Genomic DNA, 20,301 nt, shown 5'->3' with positions numbered 1-20,301 from the left:
CTGCTAACCCCAGCCCTCACCCACCTCCTCATAGGCACAATCAGGGCTCAGTGAGTTCTGAAGAGAAAGTCATGTATCACTCCCTTAAGAACACGCCCATAAACAGTGCAGATCCACCTGCAGATCCACCATAAACAGTGTCATTGGCAAATATCAAGAATGAAGAGTCTGGGGGCAGAAGACCTGATTCCCAGGCCTGGTTCTACCTCTATTAGGTAAGGGTCCTTGGACAAGTGACTTAACCCAAGTCTCAATTCTCTCATCTGCAAAGTAGGTTGTCATGAGGGATAATGCAGGGTTGACATGAGACTTTCTTGAGATAATAAACATGAAGTATTTGTAAGATGTAAAGCATAATACAGGTATTTCATAAAATACACATTCAGTAACTTGACATATACCTAGGACTTACCCTCCCCTACCACAGGCTCCCTAAAGCTCACAGACTTTTTGCCAAGTGCTTTGAAGACCCCCTCACAGCCCACGGTGCCAACTGCCAGACCCATACACTTTTACACACTGTATACTGTATAAATATAGGTTTTATTAATAATGGGTGAAATCCCACAAATACAACTGGCATCTCTGTGTGATGGCGAGAATCCATGGCAGGGAAAGGGAAAGTAGAGAGGTATGCACCCAGGAATAAGGATTGAAAAGAGCCCTGGGGGAAGGAAAAATCAGAAGTAGAATGAGCCTGGACCCACTAGGAAAGCCAGACATGCTCCAGGTACGTCTGTCACCCTGATGGCCAGGGCATGCTGCCTAGGGAATACCCATGGGCCACCTTGGCTGATGGGAAGCGGGTAGAGAGACATGGACAGGAGTTTGAATGAGCAGCAAGTGGCTGGGGAAGGGGTGGAGGAGTAAGAATGCCAGCTTGACGCACGAAAGAAGGGCCATGGGGTTGCAGTGGCCAAGGCCAACTTATGCCTATGCTTGTGCTTGTGTTAGGTCCTGAACTCCAGGGAGCTAGTGTCTTGTGCCATCCCTTGTTGGTAGGGAGGGAAGACTGCGGGGTAGACATCTGCAGATTCAGAAGATGCCCTGGGCAGCACCAGCCTCATCCTTACAGTCAAAGCAGGACCCCCAGGAGGAGGTTAGCACTGCCCTCCCCACAGCATCCACCACCACCACCACCACCACCATCATCACCATCACCATCACCACACCACTATCACTCTTCCTCTGAGCCATAGGGGACAGTGAGGGTATGTAGGGCTAAGATTGCCTGTTCGCATGTATGTGCCTATAACTTTGGAGAAGGAAGGAAGCACTGGAGGACCATGAGGCAAGAGCAGTGAGAAAGGAGGCTTGGGTCTTCTCCCACTCACTCCCTAGAATAAAGTGCATTCTCTACTTCCAGTGGCAGATGGGAGAGAAACACAGACATTATTGCAGAGGCGCTACCAGGCCCTACCCCCACCAAAGGTGATGGGAAAGAGGAAGCAGCATCCTATGGCCCCAGGCCTCTCCAATCCCCAGGATTGAGAAGGAATGACCCAGACAGAAAACCCAGCTTCTGTCCCTGTAGACTGTCCAAATCAGCCAGGGTCTGGAAATGGGGAGTGGGGAGAAGGAGGGAGAGACTTCCAGAGTCCTTCCCTGCTCCATTCCAACGTCCAAATGGGACTTCCAGGGGACCCCACCAGGGCCCAGCCCTGGAACTCCAACCTTGTAACAACTCAATTTACAAACACTTGTGTGGTGAGGACGCCCGGGTTGGGCCACTTTGGTCAGTTATAAGTGGGGGCCTGGGGAGCCTGAGGCTCCTATGCAGACAACAGAGGAGGGTGCCAAGGGCAGGAAGAAGGGTGGTAGCCTCCTAGTGGTCTTTGCATGCAGATGTTGGAGAGAGAAGGGGGGAAACTACAAACCATATCAACTTGAGAAGACTCCTGAGCACAGCAAGAAGGGCTGGAGCCCCCACTCCCAGCGCTGCGGCTGGGAGCACAGTCCAACAGCCAGCTTGTAGAGGACGGCTGTGCCAGCAACCAGTACCCAAGTCTACAAGGTTAAAACAGTCCCCAAGGGCTGGGGGCTTCCTGCCGTGGGGGGTTGGGGTGCAGGCCAGAGCAAGGCTCTATCTCTCCGACTTGACCCGATACCGGAGCACAAGGTATGCCAGCAGCCTCAGGGCCAGGAAAAAGATGCCCAAGACCAGGAAGTCCATGTAGAGCTTAGCATCCTCCACATCCAGTGCTCGGAGGATACTCTGTGGCTCCTGGAAAGGGCATCGCTCCTCCGAGCAGGTCAGGTCTCCTCGTTCCATGCCGTAGATAGTCAGAATCACACCTTCAAAGCCATACCTAGGCAAGCAGGAGCATCAGAGCAGGATATAGAGTAGGGTCACTGCTCCCTAAGCAAACTGCCAGAGCCCAGATGCAACTTTCTCATCCTTGGGGCATGGCCTCCTACAAGAAGGAGCAGGGGCAGATGCACTAACCTGACATAGGAGAGGTAGGAGCTCCATTGCAGGTAAGTGGGGATAGTCTTGAAGCTGACAAAGAAACCGGAGAACAAGAGGACAGGGATGGCGGTAACTGGGCCCACAAACGTGGCCACCTGGAGGGGAGGCAAGGGGACCAGGCCATCACAAGGGTGACTAGGACAGACCCAGGACTGGAGTGGCCCCAGAGTTTCCTGTAGATCTCTCCCACTCCTTATGTCATCCCTGCTTCCTCCCCTCTCAAGGGTCTCCACCTGTCAGCCTTCCCACCTGTAGAGAGTTGGAGGCAGCTCCAATCAGCAGCCCCAAAGACTGGGCCACCAAGGCTGTGGCAGTGGCCAAGGCTGAGAAGAGCAGGAAGCGGCTGGTCTCGGCTGGCTGGCCTGTCATCCAGTATACAATGCTGCAGTATACCACCGGGCACACCACCTGGAGAGTGCCATAGGGCTAGGCAGTGGGCTGTAAACCAGAGGCCCAGCAACCAAGACCCTCCACTCTACCTGGGCAGGAGCATGTACAACAGCTACTCCTAGAGTGCCCATGCTTAGTCCTGCCTCCACACTCTTGTTCATGCTGCCCCCACCTCAGGTTCATATGTCCCCTTCTTCCTGGGCCATCTGAACCTCATTCATCTTCCAGTCTCACTTCTTTCATTAGGCCCACTCCAATCAGTTCAAGCATGGTGACTTCTCCATCCTCCGAGCTCCTGAAGTCCTTCCCATCTGGACCAGCTTATTCCTTGTATTGTTAATTAACTCTACAGATGAGTTTTGTCCCTCTATGAGCTATCAACTCCTGGAGGGCAGGGAGCAAGCCTACTGCATACAGTCATGCAGGTTTTTCCCTACACAAGGATACCCAACCAAGAGGCAGCCAGAGGCTGGGATCCTGCTGTGCTCTTTTCACTAAGCCATGTACTGTGGCACAGTGCAACATCCACCCTGAAGAAGGGGTGCTTTTTTCTAATGTGTAAAAAGGCGCCCCCTACAGGGCCCTAGTGCTTGAAACAGGGTGCTATAACAACAACCCAAAACAGCTAACACTTAATGGGCACATTAGTATGTGCCAAGCACCATTCTAAGTACTTTACTTGTATTAATGCATTCAATTCTCACAAACATTCCAAGGTAGATACTACTGTCATTCCGTTTTATAGATGGGACACTGAAGCAAAGAAAGTAGATGACTTGCCCAACATCTCACAGCTAACAAGTAGCAGTAAGGCTCCAGAGTCAACGCTATTCTCTACTGCTTCAAATAAGCTTTACAGAGTCATTTGTAGTGTTACTATTTTCACCATTTTCAATTTGTCATCCATTACCATTAGAACATAAGTTCCACAAGGTTAAGACTATATCTGTCTTGTTCGCTGCTGTGATCCTAGTGCCCGGCATAGAACTTGGTGCATGGTAGGTACTCACCACTTATCTGCTAAGTGAGTAGAAGTAAAGAAAAGATGACAGATGACAAGGTTGAGGGAGGCCAGTGAGCAAGGACAGAAGGAGCAAGACAGGAGGGAGGCAGCAGGCAGGTAGGAGGAAGAGACTCACCTGAAAGGGCACATCGGCCATGGTCTTGGCCAGGTAATATGCTTTGAGGCTATACCAGTAGTTGAGATGCTCTCTCATAAAGACCGCCATCTCTAAGGGGACTAAGGACACAGGTAGATTAAACATAGCTGGCTGACACCCTGGTTCCTATCCCATGCCCCAGCATCCCCACCCCTGCCCAGGGCAGCTCAGCTCACAGGTGAGCACAGTTGGCATAAGGGCAGCAAACATGAGGAACAGCATGGAGAAGAAGAGGCAGCCGGTGTTGTTGAAGACTTTGCTGGCATCGTCACCAATGTGCAGGTAGAGGAGACCAATGAGCACGCCAATCACCACATGGGACATGAACCGCAGGTGGGTCAGGACCTGTGTGATTGGGTCATCACTAGGAGAGGGGATGGGTCACAGGCCAGGGATGGGCAGCCACACTGGAGCAGGAACTCGGAGCCACCCTCACAGGCACATAGACTTATAGGTGTACTGGGGGGTGCTGCTGGGGGAGGGACCCCACTCCCATCCCAGCTGTTGAGATCTTATGCCCCCAAAGGCTAGATCTTTGCCAGCCTCCTCTCCTCCAACTTGAAGCCTCACCGTGTCCCTGAGGATGGACAAGAAAGTCCTCTTGAAGAGAATGCAGAACTGTGTGAAGGTACTAGTGGCAAATGTGTGGCTTTCAATGGCATCCACTTCCTGGGGAGAGAAAATTGGATTGGTAAGCCTACATATCCACCCACTGCGTACCCAGCCCAGTGAATGGGAAAACCCCTGAGCCCTTCCCCAAGGCAAAGGGTCCTCCAGATGTACTGAAGGAGAAGTCTCCACCATTGAGTTCTGTACCTGGAAGCTGGCCTCAGGATGTGAATCAGAGTGAGATTCAGAGGGACACATGATAAGGGGTAAAAACTTGGGAGGGAGGAGAGAGAAAGGGAGTCAGGGATGCCCACAGGGGCAACTAGTAAATCAGTAACTTTTCTTCTTTTTAATTTATTGAAAAACATTTACCTTAAGGGTATAGTATCTTTATGCCACCAGTTTCACAATATTTTTTAACACGATAATAACGATGACAACAATAAGATAACACTTCTGGTTTTTTGAGGCTTATAGTATCTCATTTAAGAAAGAAAACTGGCATTAAACAAATGCCAGCTGTAACCAGCTACAGTGCAAAGAGCTTTACGTGGTGATCTTAGTCATCCCAATAACTCTGTGAGGTAAGTATCATCACCTCCAGATTAGAGATGACAGCAATCTACAGTGGCCATGAGGCCAGAGACAGCATCAGTCTTGTTTACCAGGTGGTACTGTGCCTACACTGGGGATGACACACTATATATCCTCAGTAAGAATTTGCTGAAAGAATAAATGAACAAAAAAGCAGAAGCTCAAAGAGGTTTAAGTAAGGTGCCCAAAGTCACACAGCTGTTAATAGTAGGTCTATTCTAATACCCAATGGTTGTGATGCCTCTGGGGGATAGCCTTTTGGCAGGACCATTGTCATGGTCCCCTCTCCCTGCCCCCACTCTACACTCTGCCTTCTTCACCCCTACTTACCGGAGGGCAAGTGGGGCAGGGGGCAGCGACCTCATTCTTCTCAGGGCTGCTCTTCTTCTCAGCCATGGCACACAGCCCATTTTGCACAGCCCTAAACAGCATGGGGTTCAGGTCTCCGTACTCACCAGAGGCTACTTCAATGACTGGGGGACAAAAAGGGAGTGCTCAGCTGAGCTCTACCCTTGGTTCCCAAGGTCAAGCTAGCCCCTCCTTGGATGTGTGGGGAAAGCAGGTGATAGTAAGATCTTTGACCCCAGGAGGCCTGAGTGCCTGACCCAAGTCACGTGGTTTGGCCCCAGCATCATATCCCATCCCCTACCAACAGTCTCCCACTTACTGAAGTCAGCCGGGTTGTGGTAGGTGGGGCAGTGCAAGCCAAGCCCCTTCAGATAGGGGATCAGGTTGGTGACCATGCCCTTGAAGATGCACTGACCTTGGCTCAGGATGTAGAGCTGAGTCGGAAAGAGGTGAAGAAAACAAGACCAATGGGCCAGGTAGGCCCCACCACACTTCTCTTGAAGCTCTTCACTCTTCCTATCACACACCAATCATTTTTGAGGACCAGAGACACTCACCTTGTCAAACATCTCAAAGAGCTTGGCACTGGGCTGGTGGATGGTACAGATGATGGTACGGCCCCCCTGGGCCAGAGATTTCATGAGGGATACCACTTGGAAACAGGAGGCACTGTCCAGACCACTGTCCAGAGAGAGGCCACCAGGGAGTGGGGTGAGATGGGCAGAAGCAAAAGAAAGGAATGTTTAGGGTTGGGCAGCTACTATAAAGAGGATGGAGCTGGCAGGAAGGGGTTACTCTGGCTACCCCTATACCGTGTACATACTGTAAGATTCAGGCATTTGGAGGTACTGAGAAGCCCAAAGCATTGTGCAGTTTAACAAGCTTATACTGAGCACATGTTGAATGCCAGGCACTGGCATTACAATGATGAATAAGTAAGACATAGACTCTGGTCAAGAAGGAGAGATAAATACACAGATCATTTGAGATAATGTGGAACATGCTATGGAAACATGGAGTGAAAGAGAGAGAATTCAGCTATGCTGTACAAAGGTGTTGCAGGGTAGTCAAAGAAGGTTCCTGAGTGAGTCTGTAATAAGACAGAACTAAGCCAGGTGAAGGTGGAAAGGCAGGCATGGTGGTAATGGGCATTCCAGGCAGAAGACAGCATGTGCAAAGCTTAGAGGCATGAAATACATGGCTTGAATAAGGAATTATGAGCAATTCAATATTACTAGAGCATAAAATACAAGACAGCATGAAGCAAGACGTGAGGCCAGAGAAGTTGGTTCAGAGCAGAACCTTTTAAATCCTCTGACTTTATTTTGAGGGCAAATGGGCATCATTGCATGTTTTTAAGCAGGGGAGTGAGAATCATCAGACTTGTCTTTTAGAAAGTTCACTCTGCCTGCAGCTTGGAGAAAAGATTGGCTTGGAGAAACTGGAGATGAGGAAATAAGAGTCTGTTGCAGAAATGCAGACAAGAGTTGATGTCCTGAACTTGAGCACTGGCACTAGGGATAGAGATGGGGCGAATCTGAGAGATGGCAAAAGAAGGGAGAATCAACAGGACTTGGTGACTGATTGGCTGTCAGGGAGAGAAGAGGGAAGCATCAGTCAAGGACATTGGGATTTCTGCCTGGGTGAAGGATAGGGCCGTTATGGCAACAGGATTGGTAGGGATGAAGATGCAGAATAAGCCCTTATCCGGCCACCAGGAGGCTGCAAACACAAGCTCTAGTCTCCAGCAGTGGAGCAGATGCAGCCTCCAACCTAGGCTCAGGGCTGAGGAGAGGGGGCATCCAAGTGGGAGATGAGGGGGAGAACTACCTGGTGGGCTCATCAAAGAACATGACAGGTGGGTTGTTGACCAGCTCCAGGGCGATGGCCAGGCGCTTCCTCTGGCCTCCGGAGAGCAGGGCTGTCCTCGTGTGGGAGCAGGACATCAGGCCCAGTGCTGTCAGGATCTCTGTCACCTAGCCCAGCCCACCCCACCCACCCCAGATCAGCTTCAGAGTCTCTGCTTCCCTGGGCATCACCCCAGTTTAAATAAACACCTCCCTTAAGTCCAATGTGCCAGCCTTGGCCACCACTGTCACATCCCCCAACTCTGGGCCCAGAATTCAGTAACACCAAAATGGATGGCTTTCCCATTCCCTTCCCTTCCCCTTCTCCTTCCCCTTCCCCACTCACCAGCTCCTTCTTTACTTCTTGCTTCTCACTCAGCTTCAGGTTAGCAGAGACCTGGGGCCCGGAGAATAGATGGGTCAGATATGTATAGTAGGGGGGCTCTGCCTTGACCCCTTAGCCAATGAGGAGAACGGGAACAGTAGACAGAAGTGGCAACTGGGAAGATGAGATGGCAATCCAGCCCTCACCATCATGGCCTCCAACACTGTGAGATGTGGCAGCAGCATGTCATCCTGCATGATGTAACAAGACATCTTGCGGAAGGTCCTCAGTTCCCTAGGCCTCCCGTTGACTAAGATCTGTCCCTTCATTCCAGACTCCCTGCAAGAACATCAGTTGGGGATGGGAGTCAAGGATACTTCAGAACACCTTCTGTGCTCCCCAGGGGATCGTTCTTCCTGAGTCCTGCACCCATTCCACTCAAGCCTAGTCCTTACCTGTATCCTGCCAAGATGTTCATGAATGTGGACTTGCCAGCCCCTGAGGGTCCCATGATGCCAATCAGCTCCCGGCGGCAGAATTTACCTGATAGGCACTTGAGGAGGGTCTTATAACCTGAAGTGAGGGAGGAAAGAACTTTTGACAATGGCTACAGTGAACGGAGGCATTCCAAACTTTTAGAAGCAACCATGACTATCAGTGAAATAGGCATTCCCTACTCAGTGTGAATTGGTTAGGATGGAGGAGCAACCCCTCAGAGCTCCTACAATAATCCAAACCCTCTCATCCTGTTCCCGTAGAAATGACTACTACTAATATCAAAGTATCAGAGGTGACAATATCTTCTGAAGGCCAAGGGAGAAAAAACCCTACATTTCATGAATGGACATGGAGAGGGGAATCAAGGTTATAGAAGACCCTGTTCATCTCCTATAAACACAGCAGTCACTCTCTCAGGAAGTGACTTTCCCAATGATCCATCCCATGCTGGCTGAGTGTCCTCTGTGTTCACTTCTCATATGCCAGCATGCTTGTTACTTGCTGTGCCTGTTCTTCCCCACCTCTGCTAGCCTCTTAGCCAGTGATCTCCTTGGGAGCAGGGTCTGTGTCTTACTCATCTTTGTAACCTCAGCAGACTGTCTGGTGTGTACTAGATGCTCATTAAGTGTTTGTTCTATGAATATGTGTTCTCAGAGCTTTGGCCTCTTTCTCAAAAGGCCTTCTTTTTTGTGTTCTCTCTGCCCACCATGCTTGACTCTGCAGCCCCTAACTTGGCCCAGGAAAATCTCATCTTTCATTCACCTAGTCAGGTGGATCTAGGTTCAAATTCTGGCTCCACACTTACCAGTTGTATGACCTCAGGCAAGTGCTTAACCTCTCTGAGCTCCAGGCCCCTCATCTGTAAAATGAGGATGATAGTACCTATCTCATAGGGCTTTTATAAAGATTCAATGAGATAATATATAAAGCATATAACAGTGCTTGGCACATAGAATACACTATTAAAAAAAGTGACATTTTATTATTAATTCTATTTGACTAATGCTTATTGATATCTACTACATTCCAAGCTCTGTAACAGACACTGGACAAAAAAATTAGGACATAGCTCTTGCACTCAAGAAGGTCATAATTTATGTGAAAAAGATGGAAAACATCTATGGATCTAAGAAAAGATAAAATAAAGGTTATAACAAAAGTATAAATAATGCATAATGAGGATGCAGACAATGTGAATTGACGAGGGTAGAGGAGCAAGGGAAAAATCAGGAATGGCTTCATGGAAGAGGTGGCATTTGCACTAAGTCTTAAAGAATGAGAAGCATTCCAAAATTGGAAGGGAAGGCAGAGGTTCTCCAGGCTTTGAGAGGAAAAGCTCTGCCATGTAAGAACATATACGTAGTACAATCCAGGGAGCAGAGAGCAGAGACAACATGGGTTACCTGGTGAGACAAGGGAGTGGAAAAGAAGGATGAAGCCAATGAGGCCAGCCATGCCTAATATGCTTGCAGACCTGCCTCAGTGAGGCTGAAACACCAATTCCCTACCATGTACTTTGTTCACTACCACCCTCTCTGACCCCCATAGAACCCAATTCCCTCTCCATTCTACCTCCTTAGCAGACACACTGAAGGGATGTGATCTTTCACCCTCCTACCACAGCACTCTGGGACATCCTGTCAGAAGGGGATTTGCTGCCCACTGTGGAGTCCTGATCATACCAACTGCCCGAATGGTGCTTTACAATCTACAAAGCTCATTACCTCAGTTGCTGCAATAGCAACATCAATGAGGCAACTGGGGCCTAGGGACATCCAGTGACTCACCCAAGGTCACACAGCAAGTTTCTTACTGAGGGAAGTCATGGGTTCCAGCCCTGTGCCTCAGTCATCATCATCATCAGTCAGAAAGATGTGTGCTTGTGTACCTCAGCATATGCCTTTCAGAGCCACTCTTAGGAAGTGATTTCTTTCGCAGGGGAAGAAACTGGCAATGATAAACCTCCCCTCATTTAATCACAGCCAAGCACTAGATTAAACAATGATGCCTAATATATCATTTTGCCTTTCGCAAAGCATTTTTACAGATAAAATCTCAACTAAGCCTCAAAACAAGCCTAAGCAGTGGGTATTCTTATCATCTCAGTTTATAGATGTGGAAAGCGAGGCCAAGAGAGGGTAAGCAGTCTGCCCAAGGTCACACAGCTTACAAGTGGCCCATGTCTTCGGATTTCTGCTATACCATAACTGCTTAGCGTGGAAGGGGCCTACCAGGCAGGCCTTCAAGCAGAGAAACACCAGAGCTCTAGCCCCGCCTCAGTCAATAACTCTCTTTGTAATTTTAAGTCACTTAATCTTTCAGTGCCTCCATTTCTTCATCTATAACATAAAAATAGTAATATCTCCTCCCAAGGATATATAGGGTTATTGTGAATATTAAGTGAGTAATTAATAATTAATAGGAAAGTGTTATGGAAAACAAGAAGCATCACAAATAATTAGGGGAGACTGGTGACGAATCCTTACCTGGAAAAGACAGACATCTCCCTCTCTCCACACCCCTTTCTCTTTTCCCTTTCTGCTTACCTGCAATTGTTTTTGCTCTCCACAGAAGGAGAGAGGGATTCAAGTGAAAAGAGAAGTTAGAGAGAGGAAGACAGAGGGCAGAAAAAGGGGAAGGGGTAAGGGACGGAAGAGTCAGCAAAATAGACAGTAGAGCAAAATGGAGCTGGTAAGGCCAAAAGGAGGGTAGAGCCAGGTCAGGGGTGCCAATTTTGTAGCTTGTGGGTTGAAGCAATCAGCTGGCCCATCTAGCCGCGTTTCTTTTTAATCTTCATTCTCCTTAAAACTGAGAGGAAATGAGGGCTAAGAAATTAACAGCTACCTCCCCATTTTGCCCAGAGCTGATCTCAGGACTGAGAGAGGCTACTTAGGGATAGGGTGCTGGGCAAGAAGTCCAGATGCCTCAGTTTCCGTTAGCTTGGGTCTTGTGAGCTTTTGGTCACTCATTGGAGTAAGGGTGGGGAATGTAAGACAGCTCAAGCTCAGCCCTGCTCGGAAGTACCCCAGATCTATTTCTTAAACCTCAAAGAACAATGTCCCAGATCCACCCTGGCCCCATACCCAGGTTCTGGGAAAAAACAAAACAAAACAAAACAAAAAACAAACAAACAAACAAAAAACAGCTTCTTTATTCCTAGCTCAAGCTGCCCAGGGCATGAGATGCAGGGGATGGTCAGGGTTCGAAGGAACTCAGAGCCCCATACCTTACCCATATATCCTGATGGGGGAAAAGAGGAGGAGATGGGAATGCTATACCAGGAAAGTTAAGAGAAAGAAATGAACTGTGAACGAAAGAGGGGGCTATGTAGTAAATCTGACAAGCTCAGGGGGCCACTGTGCAAGCCTGACAAGCTCAGGTAAACAAAAGTGATCGCTCAGGGTGATCTGGTCATAAATTCCTAACTGAGCAGGTCTTGGTGGGTAGTCACACCCCAGGCCTACCTATAGCTTCCTTAGTAAAAGGTCAGTTTTTGCCTTAAGCGAGCCCTGTCCATTTTTTCTGTGCATCTACGTTAACACACCTTTGAAATGCCAAAGTAATCCTTTCCAGACCCTGGAAGCTTTAACCACCCTCATGAGAGCACATGAACCAAAAGTCCTTGATGTTTTCTATTTACTGTAAATGTTATATTCCAGAGATTTCCCCACTTTGCTTTCTTCCGCCTCCCTACTATACTAGCAATTAATTATGTTCTTTCCTTTGATTCTAAATGTATAAAAAGAACTGCAAACTGCCATTTTCTGGAGCATTTTCTCGATCTGTTGAGGTCTTGCTTCTGGGCGTGTCCTCAGTTTAGCTCAAATAAACTCTAAAAAAACTCATAAATTTTTTTCTATAGGCCTGGACATTCTTATGTTGACAGAACAATGAAAGGAGAGCTGTAAAACCTGGCTTCTGGTCCCAGCACTGCCACTTATTAGCTATGTGACATGGGTCAAGTTCCTCAACTTCCCTGAGCCTCAGTTTCCTGATTAGTAACGTGGGATGTCATCTATCCTGCCAAAACTTCACCCTCCCTGCTTCAGAGAACTTAGGCAAGAATGACGTAAGATATAGGACTAAGAACATCTTTAAAAATTAGCAGTGTTCTGTAGGTAAAAGGATATTGCTAAACACTGAGAACCCCTGCAACACCCCACCCTCACACTTTCTCATGCCAGCACTCAAAAGCAGGAATCCAATCTAAAAGTAAATAAGAAAAACTCAAGGACCAGAGGTCATGGTGTCAACTTAGAAGACGAAAGCTTCAATAACCAATTAAACCTAGTGTCTCAAGTGCTCACAGGTGTGGGGGGAAGGTGGACTCTGGTACCTCAATTGCATTCACAAGTGAGAGCCTAAGATTTTAGTGTTCCCACAAGGCCCACTGGTGCAGGACTTGCAGAACAGGGGACACCCAGGCCTTGTGCTCTGGAAAAAGCAACTCACTGGGGGAAGAGGGTGGCCACAGCTCCCCACCAGGCTGCTCCCTACCGCGTTTGCGCCAGCAGGGCCCCTCCCGCACGGAATAGGACAGCTCCACGAACTCTATGTCCACCGCTGAGCGCTTGGGTAGGTGGGAGAAGCGCTGGGCTTCGGTGATGTGATTCTCCACCTTCTTCAGGTGTGTGGTCAGTACAGGGGGCTCCGCTCCGTCCTCCAGCGCTACGGCCATGGCCACAGCCCCGGGTCCTAGTCCACAGCCCACGGCCTCCAGCGCCTTCTCCGCCATCACGCCACTAGCCTGCAGGGAGAGGGCCTGCTCAGTTCCAGCAGACCCCAAGCCCCGGCTCAAAGCTCCCTTATTTTCTAATGCTGCCCTCCCTCCCACTCCCCGCCTTCTTCTCAGGGCAGGTCGGCTACTGGGAGCACCCCACTTCCCACTGCCTGAGCATCTGCCCTCTCCCCGCCCCCCACACGCGGCGCAGCAACGTTCAGTCCCGACCTCTCCTCGGTCCCAGGCAGCCCAAACCCCAGCCTGGTCCCAGCCCGGCCCCTCGAAGCCGTCACCAGCTCCCTCCCCCCGGCGGCGACTCTAATCTCCTTACCCCGCGGGCCAGCAGCCCCGGGGGACTGGATGGTTAGGGGGCGGGGCGGAAGAAGGGCCAGCCGGGGGAGGCCGACTGCTGAGAGATCAGGATAAAGTGAGCGCAGGATCGACCAGGGGAAGGCGGAGGAAGAGGAGGTTCTGGGCCTCTCCGCATCCTTGGGCGCGATTCTCTGGCCAGCTCCTATACTTGCGTCCCTGGTCCCGCACGCTCCCCAAAGACAGGCGCTCAGCTGGGATTTAAAACCCCCACAGCCAACTAAGCCCCTCCTGGAGAGTTTACCCACCTCCTATCTTCTGCACGCCTAGTCACCTTGACGTGCCCCGGGGCCGGTGTGGAGCCGAGATGCTTAGCGCTGTCACGGGCCAGGGGTGGTGACTCCGATCCCTCCTTACTTGACTCTGGCTGCAGCACCCGCGTCCCGGCTCCCGGTCCCGGCAGCCCGGGCTGGGGCGGGGCCGGGGCGGGGAGGGCTGCAGTGGAGGGCCCCGGCCTCAGGTCAGAGGAGAGATGACAGGTGGTGATGGGCGGATGGGGCGCGCGCTGACTCGCCTGGGCTGTGCACACTGGGTCCCCGAGCCTGGTCCTCGGTGCCTTGTCCTCCTGAGCCCGCCGGGCGACTGCGCTCTCCACTAAGCTACCGATCGCTGGTACCGCTGTTCTTAAAGGGCCCGCGTTCGCCCGCAGCCTGCCGGGCGCGAGGATGGCGAACAGGAGAGCAGCGCTGGTGACGTGAGGGCCCCAAAGGGCGCAGTTCTGGACCCAGGACTAGGAGTTGGCAGCAAAGGGCTGATTTAGAGGCAGTGAGGAAAGGAGAACTGAAGTCCTTGGATTACAGACTAGACAATAGCGGTGGTGGTAGTAGGGAGGATTGGAATGAAGATTCCATCACTCTCAAGGGATTGTAAAGCTGTCTGCAGGTCTGCACCCCGTCTCCCAATCAATTTCCCTCAGTTCCTGCCCTTGAGCTCAGGCTTCTCCCCGAGAGAATCCCCAAATTACATAAAAAGGCTTTTAAAGCAAGTATTGGACATCCTCCTCCCCCCTCTCCCCCACCTTGTCCTAAGAACAAGGAAACTAGTTAAGAAGGGACAGAGGGTGGCTGCTTTAGGAGAGCTTGCAGGCAGCTCCAAGGTTAAACTGGTACCCACAGTTCAGCCTGCTCCAACTGTAGAAATCTTTATTCTCCCAGGTAAACACAGGCCTTTAAGACAGGCACATGCCTGTGGCATCTTCTCATCACGTGTTCATTCTCCTCATCCCATAAGCCTTCATAGGTCCCCAGAGCACTCCTAAGGCTTTCCCCTGCTCTGTTTCTTGGGCAATTCCTCTTGGCTCCTGTCTGCACCAGCCCCAGTCTTCAAGAGGCAAGTAGGTCAGCTGAGATACCGTGACCTGAGCTTTTAAATTCCCACCTGTCACACAGCAGAGACAGATGGAAAGGGAGGCTGCTGCTGCCACCACCATGGAGGCTTCTCCTCACTGCAGCAGTTGAGAGGTTACTAGCAGTCAAACCTCTCCTGCTCACCTCCCCTCCCCCTCCAGCCTCTCCACAGCCTGGAGGCTGTCGGCCCCTGTAGGACATCTCCAGGTTCTACCTCATAACTGTGAGGTTTAGGTGGGTTTTGGAGCTAGCCCTCCCTAACTTCCCCTCACCTTATACCCCAAAGTACCACCTTTTCCTTCTCTAGATGGACCCTTGATTCTCCAAGGTAACCTCTGTAGGAATTCAGAATGACTTACGCCAAGATGTGCCTCTGTGAATTGTATGTGAATTTTTCTGAGCTAAAGGCAACAAAGACCCTGTAGACTTAAGAGAAACACACACACACACCCCCCTTAACTATCTAGAGGAATTTGAATTGGAGACCTTCCCATAATAACAGATTATCAGATATATCTCTATATCTATATCTATATCTATATCTATATATTTAACCTATCTATAGGACAAAGCAAACTTCTAATTTCCAAACATCTGCTCTTATCATCCTGCAATGACCCCCAAGGCACCTTCCCTCATCCCTAACTCAGGATGTCATATATATTTCCCCATTCTGTCTTTGAATCTCTCATGTATGTGGAGTCTCTGATTCTCTCACATATGTAGAGTTCTCATACATATGTATGTATTTACGTGGTCATTTTCTCTTGCTAAACTGCCTCATGTCTATTTGATTATTAGACCATCTGAAAGAACCTTGGAAGTAAAATGTCTTCCTCCCCCCACACCTCCAGTGCTCTACTACAGATGCCCCGACAGTTGCATTTATTGAGCAACTACTATGGACCAGGCATTATCTCGTTTAACCCTCACAATATCCTTATGAGGCAGGTATTACAATCTCACTTTAGAGATAAAGAAACTGAGGCATAGGGAATTTAAGCAATGTGCCCAAGGGGACACATCTAGTTGATAGCAGAGCAGGGCCTGAACCCTAAAGTCCTTGTTTTTACCCATTTTTCTATAGGCCTGAACCCTAAAGTCCTTGTTTTTACCCATTTTTCTATAGGCATCTCAGAACCTTATTCCCAAATCAACCATCTCTCTCCATTTTCTAGAAAGGCTTTTCATTCTCCCAAGATAACCTCCATATCTAATGACACCCACCTCCATTCCTTGATCTACAACTTTCCAATTCTCAGGAAAATTTCCTCCCATTTCTTAGGAACACACTGTCCCCCACCTGAAGGCAGACTTCCCCATCTTCAGAGATCAACATTTCCAAGTCTTATAATAGTTTTTCACACTCTGGAATTCACACTCCATGCACCAAAGCAGTGGTCCTCAGCCTTGGCTGAGAATTAGCTTTACTTGGGGGACTTTTTTTTAAAAGATGTCTGGATAACACTTTACCAGTTAATGCTGATCTCTAAGGTAGGATGAAAGCGTTAGTATTTTTAAAAGCTCTCCAGCTGATCCCACTGGGTAGGCAAAGTTGAGAGCCACTACCAAAATATCTTAGGTTAGAACTCCCATCATGCACCCATTAAAGTCCTCTCTCTTTCCTGGAACAGGCCTTCTCATTCTCTAAGACACTCTCTCCCCATTTTGTGAACAGATCTTCTTCTGTGTCAGAAGATTTACATTCTAACCTTGGCATTATCTCTTACTAGTTTTTTTTTTTAATTTATTTTTTATGGTGACATTAATGAAATCCAATAAGTTTCAGCTGTACATTTTAACAGTAAGGCATATATATATTTATATTGTGTGTTCACCTCCCATAGTTATATTTCTTTCTGTCACCATATATTTGACCCCTGTTATTCCGTCTACCTCCCTCTTCCTCCTTCTTCTCTGGTTCTCTTACTAGTTTTATACTCTTCAGCAAATCTTTCCACCTTCTTGATCCTCATTTGTATAATGGTGACGATAAATAAAAATCCTGTGTATCTGCCTCAAAAGATTTTTATGAGGTTCAAATACAAATACTTAGTAATAGATGATTTTTTTTTTTATTCATACACATTCTTACTCTCCAGGTCAGACTTGCTATGGTTCATGATTGTTTCTTTTCCCCAAGAAGAAACTCCCATTTCCTTGGCAAAGGAGGAGAAACTATATTTACTGAATGCCCACCACATGCTAGGCAGCCACCATAGAGATATGATCTCTGAGGAAAGGGCTGTCTCTTCCTCCTCGTATTCTCAGAACTTGTACACAGAAAACACACTCAGTAGCTATCTGTTGACTGAATGGTCTAACCAGTCCTCATGACTTTATGAGGTCAATATTTTCTTCCCAGGTTTCAAAGAAGGAAACTGAGACTCAGAAGTGTTAAGTACAAGTATGAAGTCACACAGCTACTATGACAGATCCAGGGATCTAAATCCAAGTCTTAGTGATTCTAAATCATGACTTTATGTCAAACTTCCTCATTCCCTAATATTGTCACCTTCTCATTTTATAAAGCAGATCCATCTCCATTCCTCTAAATAGACCTCTTCTCATTCTAGGATAGAAACCTTTCCAACCTTCTAGAGGTCCCCTAGGACACACCCTCCCCATTCTAAGAGATATTCCCCCACTCCCACCACATATCCCCCAGACAGACCTTTGAATCTCTAGAACACACACCTCTAACTCCTAAAAGAGACCTCGTAACTCAAAAGCACTGGTTCTAAAACTTTAGCACACATCAGAATTAACTGGAAGGCTTGTTAAAACTGATTGCTGGCCCCTGCTCCCAGAGTTTCTGATTCAGTAGGTCTGGAGTGGGGCCAGACTCTTTACATCTCTAATAAGCCCCTGGGTAATACCGATACTGCCAGTCTGAGGACCAGTTTGAGAACCATTGCTCAAGAACCTTCATTCCTTTGTCTAGACCTCCTTATCTCCAGAACAAACCTATTTTCCACCACGGACTTTCCATCAATGCCCAGATGGACCCTCTCCCTTTTCCCCAAAGAGACCTCCTCCATTCTCTGAGATTGATCCTTTTCTTTCTCTAGGATTCTCCCCAATTCCACCCAGACCTTCTCCTTCAACCACCAAAACAGAGCCTCCTTTCAGGGAAGGTTCCATAGACCCAGACAGGTAAGGGCTGACGATAATTGGCTTAAGAGAGAAACAGAAGCAGAAATTCCCATCTCAGCTTAGTGACAGGAGCTAATCTGATACAGGCTGCTCTAGGTGAGGATTTGTGGGAGCAGTTAGTAAGATTTATGAACCTATGGGAAAAGGAGAGTGTCAGGGTTCTATGGGAGCTGAAAAGAAATTGGACTGAGGACTTTGGAACTAATGTAGTGTAGTTCCACTTCCACCACCCAGGTCACTCATCTACCATACCTCCCTTGCCCACCGTTAAGTCTTTCACCTTGGGAAGGAATGGTTTTAGTGTCCTTGTCCATGGAAGGACCCTCTTCTGGCCACCTGGAGAAATGCAGCCCAGAACTGGGAAGGGTAGACAGAGGAGGAGCCTGACGGAGCCCTCTCCCTCCAGAGGCTGGCAGTGAAGTTGGGCATAGGCACTGAGACCAAGCAGCAGAGGGGAAACTACAACTCAGAGTCCCTGTTGTTGCTTTTTAAAAAAGTTTTTAAAATAAGAGCATAACATATAACAAAATCAAGCAATATGAAAGTGTATTTTAAAAGTGTAATTCTTCTCTATCCCTCTCCTGCTATATAGCGCCATCTTCTTTTAATAAGTGATGGGTACTCCAAAGCTGCAGAATGCCAAGGCTCTCTGGCCAAGAATCTCCCTTCTTAAGAATCCATACACTCCTCTCCTTCCAGTCTCAGCTTGCTGCCTTCCTTCCTCTAGAAGTTGAACTCCCACCAAACTCCTTAGCTGTATCCTTTCCGTTGCACCAGCCTCAAACCAGGAATCTGCTCAGCTTTTTTCTGGGGCCCATTTACTCTCCTCTTACTACAGGGCATACTTTACTGGAGAGTAGGATAGAAAGGCCTCTGCTGGTAGGTGTTCAAAATGCTTTATTTCCTTTGGTCTCTCTACTCCGATCTCTGTCTCCACTCAGTAGCCTACTTTTCTGTGGACATACTCTGGACTCTGAATAGCTCCATTAAAAAATGTCTCCTTTATGACCACAACTTTTCCCTTCTGCCCTTCAATTTTCAGAAGCCTCGCTGGAACTTTCAATGCTTTGATTCTAACTACTACCTTCCAGTCTCTTAAGGCCTCCCTGTCCAGCATGGATCTCATGATCCTTCTCCAGCTGCTCTAATTACCCAGCTCCTTAGCCTTAAGCAATCCTCATCTTGGCTATCAGGCCTTGGATGTGGATCAACCCAGTGGTGCTGGTATCTGCTAAAAAAAAATGTATCTGGATGTTAGTTACCACTGCCTGATCTTGATCTTCAACCTCAGTTGAGTCATAAGGTGACATATCTCACTCCTAAATCTATTAATGGCATTTTTAAAACTTGACAATTCTTATAAATCTCCTTAATCCAGAAAATTACCCCTCAGCAACCTTAATTCCTACCAGCAGGCATGAAATCCTTCTCATGTCTCACTTCCCATAAACTAAATCCACATCCACTCCCATCCATCCCTTTTCTCCACTAAAATGTGTCTCTATTCCTTTCCAAGTTTCATCTACCTACCCTATATATTCCTTGCCCAGTCAAGAAATTCAAGCTATTTAGCAACGTATGAAAAAGATTTGTCTCCGCCAACCTCCCCTGTCTCAAATCCCTTTGCTACTGTACATGAAATGCGTATGCTCTTCATTCCTAAAGCACACCATGGAATTTCAGATCTTGAGCAAAATTCATTCACCTTTCACTGAATACCTATATTCACTAGGTCATCATCTTACAGAAATGATTTTATTCCCTACATCATCTTACAGAAATGATTTTATTCCCTACACCAATTCCTCCCATTTCTCATTTCAGAGAATTCTTTTATACCCACTCAGCAATTCTGTGCTCCTCTCTGAAGTTGTGGACTTGCCCTAAGGAGCATGAGCTTCCACATTCCTGGGCCACCTATATTCTATTCTCACTTCTATGAGAAAGAGTAAGATAGAGTATCTCCTTAATCTTTAGATACCATGATGTCTGATCTGATTCATGGCCTGACTCCTGATGAAACTCTAAGGCAGTCAAATTAGTAGTTTCCTTCCCCGCTCCAGGGGTCTGCTCCCACCCACCCCCAGCCTCTAATATCCTTCCACAGGTCTCTGGTTGCTTAGACTTAATAATCCCTCATTCCTCGCTCAGTGCTAGCTAACCCATGCATGCTGAGCCCTAGATTCCCTCCTCCTGAACTGGAATCACACATAGTAGCAAGCCAGAATCTCTTCTGATGTTCTCACAGTCCAGATAGATTGGGTGTGGGCATGACTGATAAGACTGATAGAGAAGGCCCTCTTCACTATCAGTGAAGGTGCTGCTCAACCTTCAGATCTTGAGCAAAATTCGAAGAATGGATGGCCATCAGTAATGCTGGATTACTCAAGGGGCAGCCTAAGCCAGTGCTTAGAGCACTAGCAAGAAAAGGGTACCAAAATTGAAAGAAAATTAAGACCAGAATTTGAT

At 48.1% G+C, this 20,301-nt stretch overlaps 1 protein-coding gene across 2 annotated transcripts; it reads right to left on the bottom strand.

Moving 5' to 3' along the window:
* Positions 1-524: 524 nt before the first annotated feature.
* On the bottom strand, positions 525-20,270 carry ABCG4 (ATP binding cassette subfamily G member 4). Of its 2 annotated transcripts, XM_039866631.1 has the most exons (16): positions 13,579-20,270; positions 12,739-12,988; positions 8,199-8,316; positions 7,950-8,082; positions 7,765-7,815; positions 7,402-7,547; positions 6,129-6,252; positions 5,891-6,005; positions 5,554-5,696; positions 4,837-4,902; positions 4,591-4,689; positions 4,197-4,365; positions 4,000-4,100; positions 2,720-2,878; positions 2,447-2,565; positions 525-2,309 (listed from the first exon to the last, which is right to left on the bottom strand). In XM_039866631.1, the coding sequence occupies exons 2-16, from the start codon at positions 12,974-12,976 to the stop codon at positions 2,084-2,086; spliced, it is 2,007 nt and encodes a 668-aa protein (XP_039722565.1). In that variant the 5' UTR covers positions 12,977-12,988; positions 13,579-20,270; the 3' UTR covers positions 525-2,083. The 2 variants fall into 2 exon arrangements, with proteins under 2 accessions (XP_039722565.1, XP_039722566.1); XM_039866632.1 differs by lacking the exon at positions 4,837-4,902.
* Positions 20,271-20,301: the final 31 nt, after the last annotated feature.

This window comes from Pteropus medius, unplaced genomic scaffold (genome assembly GCF_902729225.1).
Source record: "Pteropus medius unplaced genomic scaffold, Ma_sr-lr_union100, whole genome shotgun sequence".
NCBI classification, from domain to species: Eukaryota; Metazoa; Chordata; class Mammalia; order Chiroptera; family Pteropodidae; genus Pteropus; species Pteropus medius.
Note: the sequence above shows the minus strand (reverse complement) of the source record. Positions and strands in the feature narration are given on the sequence as shown.